General features: G+C 44.0%; 1 protein-coding gene across 1 annotated transcript in view; it reads right to left on the reverse strand.

The window, feature by feature from the left end:
- Positions 1-1340: 1340 nt before the first annotated feature.
- The window catches only part of POLR1A (RNA polymerase I subunit A), a 35969-nt gene continuing 25303 nt past the window's right edge, over positions 1341-12006 (reverse strand). Inside the window, exons 28-34 of the mRNA XM_057410135.1 lie at positions 10424-10538; positions 9672-9788; positions 8077-8358; positions 7083-7283; positions 6227-6344; positions 4727-4891; positions 1341-2347 (exon numbers count right to left, since the gene is read on the reverse strand). Of these exons, the coding sequence (XP_057266118.1) occupies positions 2247-2347; positions 4727-4891; positions 6227-6344; positions 7083-7283; positions 8077-8358; positions 9672-9788; positions 10424-10538 (1099 nt within the window). The 3' untranslated portion in view covers positions 1341-2246. The remainder of the gene's footprint in view (positions 2348-4726; positions 4892-6226; positions 6345-7082; positions 7284-8076; positions 8359-9671; positions 9789-10423; positions 10539-12006) is intronic.

A 12006-nucleotide genomic window follows, 5' to 3' on the forward strand; every position in this document is an offset into this window, starting at 1 on the left:
CAGTTCCAACCCCCGCCACGGGCAGGGACACCTTCCACTAGAGCAGCTTGCTCCAAGCCCCTGTGTCCAACCTGCCCTCGAACACTGCCAGGGATGGGGCAGCCACAGCTTCTCTGGGCACCCTGTGCCAGCGCCTCAGCACCCTCACAGGGAAGAGCTTCTGCCTAAGAGCTCATCTCAGTGTCCCCTCTGGCAGGTTAAAGCCATTCCCCTTGGCCTGTCCCTACAGGCCCTTGTCCAAAGCCCCTCTCCAGGTTTCCTGGAGCCCCTTTAGGCACTGGAGCTGCTCTGAGGTCTCTCTCCAGGCTGAACAATCCCAACTCTCTCAGCCTGTCTCCACAGAAGAGGTGCAACCGGGCCAGGCTGGATGGGGCTTGGAGCAAGCTGCTCTAGAGGAAGGTGTCCCTGACTGTGACAGGAGGTTGGAATTGGATGAGCTTTAAGGTCCCTTCCAACTCAAACCAGTCTATGATTCTGGGGCTCCAAATTTCTGAGGCCAATTCATTACCACAACACAATCAAAGCAACCTCTTAAGCTTAATTAGTGTGAACACCTGGATGAAAGGGTTATTTAGGTCAGGACTAGAGAACTAACAAATGCCACATCTCCAGATGCAAAATGTGGCAAAGATGCTCCTCGCTGCAGGACTGCAGATACCTCGTGGGGCAAATGGTCTGTAGCAGCCCAGACGGTAGCCTGGAATTGCAGGTGGGTTTGTGACCATGTTTGTTCTTTCCCAACTGCCCATTTGCCAACTGCATCCGACTGATTTCCCGGTTGTTCGCAGGATGACATGTGTTTGACAAATACCTACCAGGTGCTACAGCTGGAGGAAGGCACAAGGAAATCTCTTATGAGCATTTGCAAAGTGAAACCAGAGACCTACCGAGCTAATGCGTTTGGTAAGCTTCAGCGCCATGTCCAGTACACTGGATACAGATTTCAGGTGCTGGGGCAGAATGCAGCCCACTGAGTTACTCCACAGAGGCACCTTCACGATCCCAACATCTCCCCCTGCCTGATGTGATCCCCTTTAGCACAGCTCTGCTGGAAGCAGGAGCTCCTCAGCAGGATAAATGCGCTCTGGCACTTCTCCACCAGCTTCGAGGTACCACTGAGAATGATCATGGGTTGAAACTTGCCTGGATGGTGCTGAGCAAACCCCAATGTTAACGACTTGTGTGCACTGCATTCTGATTAAAATCAATTGCATAAACAAGAAACTCTGATGTCTGAAGAGTGGCTGACAGCTCCCAGCCATCCCGTTTCTAACAGCCAAAGTGATGGCTGTTGGCTGCATGACAAAGTTCCCTCAGTTACACAGCCATGTAATAGGACCTTCACAATATTCCTTTATTAAATATCCTCTTTGATACAGAATATTGAAGCAAAAATAGCTTTAAAGCTCCAGTTCGGTAATTCTTACACGAGTCTTTTGTGTAGCCACTGTTACAGCAGCTCACATTGCCACTGAAGGAACAGATCTTTATCAAATGTCAGGTTTCTCCCTGTGTGGAGATCTGTTCCATACAAAGAAGTCTTAAAACATTGGAAAATGCTTATAGAAACCATGAGAACTCTGAATTCTGGGCTTCAGCTAATCAAGAAATCTAACAATTGTGTCACAGACACATAAAATTCTATAGAAATGAATTACCAGAACAGGAAATGCATCCTCAAAAGCTTCTAGAAGCCATGGCAGTGCATGGAAGCGCAGCAAGAGACGCCTCAAGCACAAATGCTTCCATACAGTGCTGAAGCTTCAGCACAGCACTGCCCAAACCCACCTCTCAATGTGACTTCCAATACTGGAAATCCATCATTTACCATCCATGTGGCAACAGGCACTACCCCCAAGATGGGATTCTGCCCTGCAGAAGTTGTTCAGCATCAACAGGTTCTGCTTTGACTTCATTCTGCCACTGCTGTTGCGCTGTTTGAGACACAGATGGTCTCCTTCGTTTTATTCATTTCTGTGTAAATCAGTAACCTCCTTTGTATCATTAATGAACAGTAAATTAATGTTTCTTTGGCTCAAAGCTCCTACAGCTGCAGACATTCTCACTAAATAGATAAGGCCCCTCAGGTATCCAGATTAACATGGATACCTGATTAGGTATCCAGGTCCTACTGGCACAAGAAGACGACTGGGGACACAGTATGTGCCACTGCTGCAGAGCTGTGGAGCAGACGTATCTCTTGTGATGAACATTCCCAACAGAGTCCTGAAGTTATCACCCAAACACTATTTGAGGGGCTGCTTGAGGTCAAACAAACCAGTCCCTCCTTTAACAACTTTTCCCACCACGAGGCATGCAGAAGGGGATCGCAGCTCATCATAGGCACCTGCAACAGAATTCAAACAAAACTCCTATCAGGATGTTTTCAAAGGATTCCCAAAGCTCAGTCCCGAAAAAAGCATTTTGGTTTACATGGTTCAGCCCCTTTGGTTTGAGAAAGGCACTGCCACCTACTGTTCAGATTCCATTTGTGTATCTGAGAGCAGGAGCCCAAAACCCTACCCCTCTTACATTATCTCGTCCCAATCCTTTTGTCCAAGCAAAGAATTTAGCCACACACTACTAAGCTCTCCCTATTCAGCATGAAAAGACAACGCGTTCTGAAGCCTAAGGGAACACAGGTCTGACCTTCCAGTGAACACATTTTGCTGATTAAATACATTACTTCAAAAATGCATGTGAGGCAAAACCAGAAAGATTCCCTTTTCATTGCTGCCTTTTTCCTTTGTTAAGAGTGAATCCTTTTGATGTGGATTTTAAATCCTTCTGGCTAGATATGAAGAGCACATTTCACTGGAGAGACATTCCATGAATTCCTTTGATTTTGTGGTTACTCACTGTAGCGAAATAGTGTCACAGCTATTTGGAAGCTCTCTAGATGACATGTCTGGCTAGGACTGGTTTGCTTCCACTGGTTTTCATAAGCACCCAGGCTGGTTTTCATTCATCCTAATGCTGGAATTCTGTCAGTGGAGCAGTTGGAAGATTGGAAATAAAACTGTTAAACTTCTGATAAGTTTATTCTACAGAGCAGGATGTACTGAGGATGGGGTAGAAGCTGCACCATGGCACGAGCTGCTCTGGTCTCAGCTGAATAACTACATAGCTGCTCCTAAATGTGTGCCAGCTGAAGAAAACCAAGCTCTTTTGTTAGATCATTAAGCAAAACAGTCAAAACTGTCCTGTTTGCTCACGTGGTGTTAACAAAGAGTTATTCTCTGAGCAAACAGCCAAAGGAGTCTCACTTCGGATACACCCCAAACACTGGTCAGCACTCTGATGGGTCACCCCACACTCTTAAATGATGCTTCTCACACTGGCTATGCACAATGGCCACAAGCCTTCTTCTTTCCTTCTTCCTGATCACAGCAGGCAGCCTTGCAGCATCTCTTTAACTGTACAGTCAAGTGATCAGTTACACTGAAGCAGATTAGATCCAGACCGCTGCAATCCACATTATGACTTTGATTTCCATCGTGGTGAAAACATTAACTCCCTTCACTGGTAATCAGTGCAGCTTTCCTGCCAATTCATGGTGCCCTTCTGTCAGTACGCACTTCCTGTCTTTATTCATAATGGTAGCCATAAAGATAATTACATTTCACTTGGCAAGGAACGTACTTCTAAGTCAGTGGGTGATAGAATGCAAATCCAGAGAGGGCGTGCAGCTGTTTGAGAAACAGTTCAGCTTCACCCTGATTTACACTGTTCCTGTCTGATTTTCAGGTGAATTAAGTCAACTGTAACCAATGCTATTAATTAAAACCCAAATTACCTTCACAGAAAAGGTCTAAAACTAACGAAATTCAGGGACAGAAGTATGTGTGACATCTGTGCAAGGCAGCTTAAGGTACTAGCTGAAGAGATCATGTTGAGAGCGTTTCCCATTTGTAATAGGTAGCAAAGGCAGCACAGTGGCGCTCAAGAAGGAAAGCATCCAACTGGCAAGTGACAGAAACCAGGACTATTTGCAAAAGGGAGACACAATCAGTATCCAAGGATAAGATCACACAAACTGTGTTTAGTGACAGACTTAAAGCACCAGCTCTTTTGACAGAACTCGTGAATGCAGGCGGCTGCAGCTGTATTTCAGATATCCTGCACAATGCACACAACCATTGACCTCCTCACCCTCCAGAGCAGAACTGGAGCGCAGGAAGGATGCTCTTGAGCACCTCACATGGCACCACTACCATTAGACAAATGAGTCTGTGATTGAGGAAACAAGCAAAGACAGTGAAGTGCTAAAGCAGAAGAAAACCAGAATCAAAGTCACAACCAGGAGGCCTGTTCTCACAGCAAAACTCTGAATAGAGAAGAAATGAGAACATGGAAGTCTTATTAGAGACATGAAAACAAAGCAGAGGTGACAATTTTAACAGCAGAGGCAGATTTAGCAGTGTGTTATAAAGCTTTGCTCTAACAAATCTCAGCAATGTTATAAAAATGCCTATCTAATTCCTAAAGAAAGGAGTCGCAGACCCCACAGATGACATGTGGGAGCCGACTTCATTGGAGCTGACAGAATTCCATTAAAAACATCTGGAACATTTTCCTAGGCAAAGGCTTCATGAAAATTCTAGCCTCTGGCATATTTTGTTTTCCCCTAATGCAATTATCCATCACTCAAAATAGGGGAAAGTTACAATGAAAACAAAGCCTATGTGAAACGCTGCAGCCATCGGTTTCAAGCTAAACCACTTACCCATCATTGTTGCTTCCTTCAAGAATTTGTAGCTGGTTTCAAATGTCATCTGCTGCAGAGGGGAGGAGTTGGACTGAATTCCATAACGATTCAGTGGTTTATAAAATCCTTCAAAACACATGTAATCTGCCACGAGGGAAAGGTGCCGAGGGTCTACCACAATCCCTAAGAAGACAAGAAAAAGCAACCATCAGAGCACTCAGGGGCTAAGGTTTGGGGTTTTTAAAGTAAATTAGGCCTAAATTAAACACCCCTGAATGTAATCAACATGGAGAATATCTCTAGTAACAGTCTTCTGGCAGTTGTACCTCTTCATGAGTAGCTGGCTTAGCTGCCCCCCTCAAATACACAAGAGAGACAGACCTCACTCTAATATAAACCAATCTCTCTCCAGGGAAGCTAAACCATCAAGAATGCTGTAAGGCGGCTGAATTGCCCTACATAAAAGCACTGAAGTCTGCTTTATGCAGAAGGGGATCACACATCATAGAATCACAGAATGGTCTGGGTTGGAAAGGACCTTAAGATCATCCAGTTTCAACCTCCTGTAATGGGCAGGGAAGCCTCACACTAGACCATGTCGCCCAAGGCTTTGTCCAACCTGGCCTCAAACACTGCCCATCCACTTCTGATGGGACAGAGCTCCAGCCCCTCACCTTGTGGCCTGCATTAGCAAAGCACAGTCAGAAAGGTTCTGCTATTTTCTGTGCATGATATTAGGCACCCACAGAAAACCCCATTTAGGCTGAAAAGAAACAGCACTTCTGTAAAAATAACATGGAGTTGGTGTCATGGGGGATCATTAACAGCTCTGTCAACATTTACCCAGCAGTGCTTGAACCACTTGAAGGTCAGACCACTCTGGCCTGCCAGCTGGCAAACCTGTTTCATGTAACTAGTTGCTAAAATTCCCACTGTATTAACTTCCCTCTTCTCAGTAGTTAAATTCATAGCAAGACTTAGCTCGCTTAAGGCAAATTCAACATGCCTAACTTCAGCAGGCTGTGAAGTCAGGCATCTTCCCCAAGCCTGGACTGCATACAGAGAACATTCACACAAGGAAATGCAGCTATTTTAGGAAAGATATTAAAACTCAACTCAAAAGGGAGCCTGAACTCCCATCATTAAAGAGCTAGAGTAAGGCAAGGTTAATCCTATTCTCAGGGCCTCTATACAAGTCTAACAGCTTCCTCACACATCAGCAGTTAATTTGTCTGGACCTTCCAGCTTGTAAAGAATAAATGGACCAGAACAGAAAAGCTCTGTGAAGGGGGGATAAATTCCACCTTGCCTAGTAAATTTTCTCCTGATTAAATGGAAGTTAACAATGAACTAAAGTGTTCACAGCAGGCACTATAATGATTAAAATAATGAGAAAGTGCAACTTCAGAATACACATATAAATGAAAAGATCATGCACACAAATTTAAGCACTGTGGCTGGGCTTTCCCATCTTTAATGATAATAAAGACTATCTTAATAAATACAAAGAAATCTTACCATATACAGCAAATACATCTTTTATTTCCTTAATAATCACCCTCAGGGCAGACTCTATTCCATAGTTCTTAGCCATGGCATGAATATCATTGGAATAAAGTCTGTTCAAGTCCAAAATCTGAAAGCAAAGAAACCACAGACACAAGTTAGGACAGTAGTTACTCTGTAGTTCCAAAGAACTTCAGCCAAGATAGCTTTTTTCCTCTAGTTTTCATTAGCTTAAGCAGCACCAACAGTTAGTGAACAAATAGGCAGCAGCTCAAATACAGACAAAGATTAATTCTGGGGATTTGTGTTTAAACCAGTGATCACAGCATTATGTACATGAATAAGATACTGGAATCAAAACTCACCACAAGAGCAAATTAGCTGAAATTAGAAGCAGCAAACTAACATCTCAAGCAGCAGAGGAACATGTTAAAATCTTCCAAACACCACAATGCAATGCCCAGGCTGGCTCAGCCAGCCAGAACTTCTAGCAAAGCAGTAGAGAAGATGTAGCTTGAAACAATCCTGTATTTGTGGAGTTATGGGCTAGATGGCATAGCAGAACTATTCATCTCCAAGTGCTGCAATCTGTTTAGATGGAAGAACCCCCTCAAGTAACATATAGAGAGACAGCTGGAAGCATGGTGTGAAATTATGTGTCATTAGACACTGGGCTGCTGCACAAAACCTGATTTGCTGCCGTTGAGAAAAGGCTCTGCTGAGCTACATCTGGGGGTAAAAAAAGGAGGACGAAGAGTGTTTAGGCTACACATCACCCCTGCTACATTAAAATGGCATCCATCATCCACTGTCTCTCCCTAGAAGATGGAAGACCATTCCAGTCTGGGATTATAAATAGATTACGTACATCAGAGTATCTGAACAGCTCTGCAAGGTTTATCCCTTCGGTGTGCAGAACGAGTTCCTTCTCCCCTTGCTTGTTGGTACTTTCATTCAACAGGCATCGTGTGATCCCCTTCACCTCATGAATAACTGTGTTCCGTGCGAGGGAGACAAGCAAGGAGGAGAGGTCGAAGTACACCTTCATCAGTGGGAGCGCCAGGGAAACCTAAGAGTCAAAAACCAACATAGAGTTGTTGTTCTGTGAGCAAGCTTGAATCTGGCTCAATAACCAGCCTAGTTCTTTTTAAGGCTAAAAGTAGACAACTGGAATTCCCCTACTTGTGTGTTTAGGATCATAAACGTCTGACTAGAATTACACTTGAATGATGCTAGTATGAACATGCCACCCCAGGAGCATTCGTCCACATTGCTTTCTGGTCTCTGATCTTACATGGATTAGTTGGTTTAGGGTGGCTTTTTTGGGGGGTTGGGCTATATATTTGCTGGGGGTTTGCTTGGTTTAAGATCTTTTCAACAGCCCAGCAGTCACTTTTATTCATCAAGAGCCACACAGTGGTGCATCATTTGATGAGGCACTGAACCAGCTGCCCAGGGACCACCATCCCTAGAAGTGTTCAAAAACTGCACAGAGGAGGCCTTCAGTGACATGGTTTAGTGGTGCACCTGGCAGTCCACGGTTAATAGCTGGACTTGATGATCTTAAAGGTCTTTTCTAACCTAGCTGATCCTATGATTTTGTTCTGTGATCATACATTTAAAGATTAAAGCACAATAAACTTGTTAGAAACCTGTCTTTATAAAAAGAAGTTTCATCAGGTGTTCTAAAAGTTATAAATTACTAAAAATTGCATCAAGAAGTACATCTGTACTGCCACTTTTCTGTGTTAATGAAAGATGCTGAGACAAAACAGCAGCACTGCACTGAAAAGATCCATTTATTACGGGAGCTATGTGCAACCACAACCACGCAGAGATGCTTCCAGCTGCCATCAACTTACCTCACACCAGAGTTCATGTTCAGTGTCAAATGAGTAATCCTTTATTGATGGGTGGCTGCCCACAACAGCATTTACTCGCAGCTCTGCTGACTGAAGTAGTCTGGCTTTCTCTTTTTGAGTATGAGACATAAAGGACAGATGTTGAGACTCGACAACATCTGTTTCATTATGGTTCTCTTCAGCACCAGGAGTCTCTTCTTCTTCGTCTGATTCAGCCTCTTCATCTTCCAGATTCTCATCAACATTTTCTTCCCCATTCTCTTCTTCACTCTCATAATCAACCTGCAGAGAAATAATGTTCTATTTATCTGAGCCAGAACATGTACAGAAACTAAGTGTCCAATGCACAGTTACAGTCATGAATATTCTCCGCAGCTGAGCTGTAAGTATCTTACCTATTACCCGAAAGTGTAATTCTGTTGTAAAGGAAATACAACAGATTCAGCTGTCCCTATTTCTTTATAGTCTTGCCATTAGAATCATAGAATAGTTAGGGTTGGAAAGGACCTTAACATCATCAAGTTCCAAGCCCCCTGCCATGGGCAGGGACACCTCACACTAAACCAGGTCACCCAAGGCTTTGTCCAACCTGGCCCTGAACACCCCCAGGGATGGAACATTCACAGCTTCCATGGGCAACCCATTCCAGTGCCTCACCACCCTCACAGTAAAGAACTTCTTCCTTATATCCAATCTAAACTTCCCCTGTGTAAGTTTTAACCCATTACCCCTTGTCCTGTCACTACAGTCCATAATGAAGAGTCCCTCCCCAGCATCCCTATAGGCCCCCTTCAGATACTGGAAGGCTGCTATGAGGTCTCCATGCAGCCTTCTCTTCTCCAGCCTGAACAGCCCCAACTTTCTCAGCCTGTCTTCATACAGGAGGTGCTCCAGTCCCTGATCATCCTCGCGGCCTCCTCTGGACTTGTTCCAACAGTTCCATGTCCTTTTTATGTTGAGGACACCAGAACTGTACACAAAACTCCAAGTGAGGTCCACAGTTCAATTTTCTCCTCTTCAGAAAGGTCTTCCCACAATCCAACTCCAATGATGGGATTCCCCTCGCATTTTCAATTGCTCTATCCTCCTGCTGAATTACACCAACCCATCTTTTAAGCAGTAATTATGAAGTAGTGAACATGGAGAAACATGCAGAGCCAGAGAGAATATTTATTAAGAACCACAGAATTAACATGTGGCAAAGTTAGGCATGAAATTAGCAAGTGGTAAAGTTAATTACAGCACAGCCTGGCTGCCACACACATCTCCCCAGTGCCTAAAGAACAAGGCTTTGGACAAATGCAGATCTCTCCCATCTCAAAGCTGCATGGTTCTGCATTACTCTTAAAGGACAGCAGCGACCAGGCTGAACTCTGATGACCAGGTTCATGCCAAGTCTCAGCCCGCATCATCTGCTATAGTATTGCCCCCATCCAAATCAAAACTGAACAGCACAAAGCAGAGACTTCCCTATCTCCTTTCAGATGGGGTTTGGATTTTTCCAGCGTTTTAATGGAAGCTTTCCTTCCCAACACAAACCAAGCAGAGGAAACTGGGAATTAAAGTGCAGTGCTGAGCACTTCTCATTTCATTACCTCCTCTTCCTGATTCTTCCTCCGTTTTGCTTCTGTAGCATCACCATCCCCTTCATCAGCTTCTGCATCAACAATGTTCTCTTCTTCCTCTGCTGCATCATCCTGATTATGCTGTGTCTAGAAATCCATGACACACCAGATAATCATAGAATCACAGAATAGTTAGGGTTGGAGGCTGATTGTGAGGAAGCATCACTTCCAAAAGGCTTTAATCAAACATATGCTCAATGTTATACCTTTAAGATCAACTTAATTTCTATGAGCCCACTATTACAAAGAAATAATGAACTTATACTCAGTTAACATCAATGTTAAACAAGATGGATGTTTACAAGCTGGGTAAGCTATCAGCCTGCTTATATCACAGTCCTTGACGGGAGAGAAGTGGCAGAAGAACATGGAAAAGCCTTTCAAAGAGAAAAGAATCTTCCCCAAAGTTTTGACAGCCACTGCTACATCAGGACTGATCTGGGAGCAAAGAGAGAGTAATAAGCTTGTATCTCCATGAAGCTAAAATCAGCAGATTTCAGAGTAAAGTCTTAAGGAAATTAGGATTTAACAGACAGTAACTGTAATTTCCCTGTTAATCTTATGGAAGTGCAAAGACAGTTTAGGCATAAAGAAAACATTTAAGAAGTAACTTAGTATTCACACATTTCATGTTCACATTGAACATGCTGAGCTCTTCCAATGCAGGTTCGCAAAAGCAGCTAAAGGAAGTGAGGCATTTTTCAGGTAATGTTTTTCTGTACCTTGTCTTCATCACCATCTAAATCTCTCCGAGTTGTCTTCCTGGTGCTGACTTCAGCAAAAGAGGCCATCTTTGCACTCTTCTTTTTAATTGCTTCCAGACAGATTTTAAAGAACCTGAAAGAAAAAGCAACTCAGAATGGCAAAGCTCAGCACAACCACAGTCAATTGCAAGTTGTCCAGAGATTCATTTATTTGGCTTAAGAAGCCTGTCAGCTCATGACAGGACATGACAGAACATCTGGAGTCTTCACTAGGGACTGTAGTGATAGGACAAGGGGTGATGGGCTCAAACTTAAATAGGGGAAGTTTAACCATGCCAAGTGCAAGGTCCTACACCTGGGTCAGAGCAATCCCAGGCACAGCTACAGGTTGGGCAGAGAAGAGATTCAGAGCAGCCCTGTGGAGAAGGACTTGGGGGTGTTGGTTGATGAGAAAATGAACATGAGCCGGCTTCAGTGTGCGCTTGCAGCCCAGAAAGCCAACCGTATCCTGGGCTGCATCAAAAGGAGTGTGACCAGCAGGTCAAAGGAGGTGATCCTGCCCCTCTGCTCTGCTCTTGTGAGACCTCACCTGGAGCATTGTGTGCAGTTCTGGTGTCCTCAACATAAAAAGGACATGGAACTGTTGGAACAAGTCCAGAGGAGGCCATGAGGATGATCAGGGGACTGGAGCACCTCCTGTATGAAGACAGGCTGAGAAAGTTGGGGCTGTTCAGGCTGGAGAAGAGAAGGCTGCGTGGAGACCTCAGAGCAGCCTTCCAGTATCTGAAGGGGGCCTATAGGGATGCTGGGGAGGGACTCTTCATTAGGGACTGTAGTGACAGGACAAGGGGTAATGGGTTAAAACTTAACAGGGGAAGTTTAGATTGGATATAAGGAAGTTCTTTACTGTGAGGGTGGTGAGGCACTGGAATGGGTTGCTCATGGAAGTTGTGAATGCTCCATCCCTGGCGGTGTTCAAGGCCAGGTTGGACAGAGCCTTGGGTGACCTGGTTTAGTGTGAGGTGTCCCTGCCCATGGCAGGGGGTTGGAACTGGATGATCTTAAGGTCCTTTCCAACCCTAACTATTCTATAATTCTATGTTCTCTGGTGGATGCAAAAGTACTTCTAGGATAAGGCAAAGAAATTTTCTTCTCCTTTCTCATTTCGTTAGGAATCAAAAGGTTGGTATCATGTCTCTTACAATCATAGGTGTAGCCATGCATCAAAAGATTCAGTTATGATCTTACATTATAATCTCATCTGGACATAAACTTTGCACATCAATTGACTTGCCAAACGGATGCTTTACTACTGGACTTTTTTTCTTTCTCAAACCAACAAGCACATATTGTTAAATAAAGTGACCCAGCTTGAACTCATATGGCCTGAAGGAGGAGGAAATCAATGACACCTTTTTATAAAGCAAAAATAGCTTTCAGTAGAGCCTTGTCATTAAATGGTCTACTTTTATCTACACAAATTTGGCCACATATGGGGAAGGAAGCAGGGGAAAAAGAGAGAAGGGGGGCTCAGGAAAGCCAGCCTTTTCTGATTAATCTTTTAAAACTAATCTTACAAAGTAATGTTTAGTTCCATTCAA

Source organism: Pezoporus wallicus, unplaced genomic scaffold (genome assembly GCF_028554395.1).
Source record: "Pezoporus wallicus isolate ANWC-B61680 ecotype Strahan unplaced genomic scaffold, APGP_CSIRO_Pwel_v1 contig_8512, whole genome shotgun sequence".
In the NCBI taxonomy this organism is placed as follows: Eukaryota; Metazoa; Chordata; class Aves; order Psittaciformes; family Psittacidae; genus Pezoporus; species Pezoporus wallicus.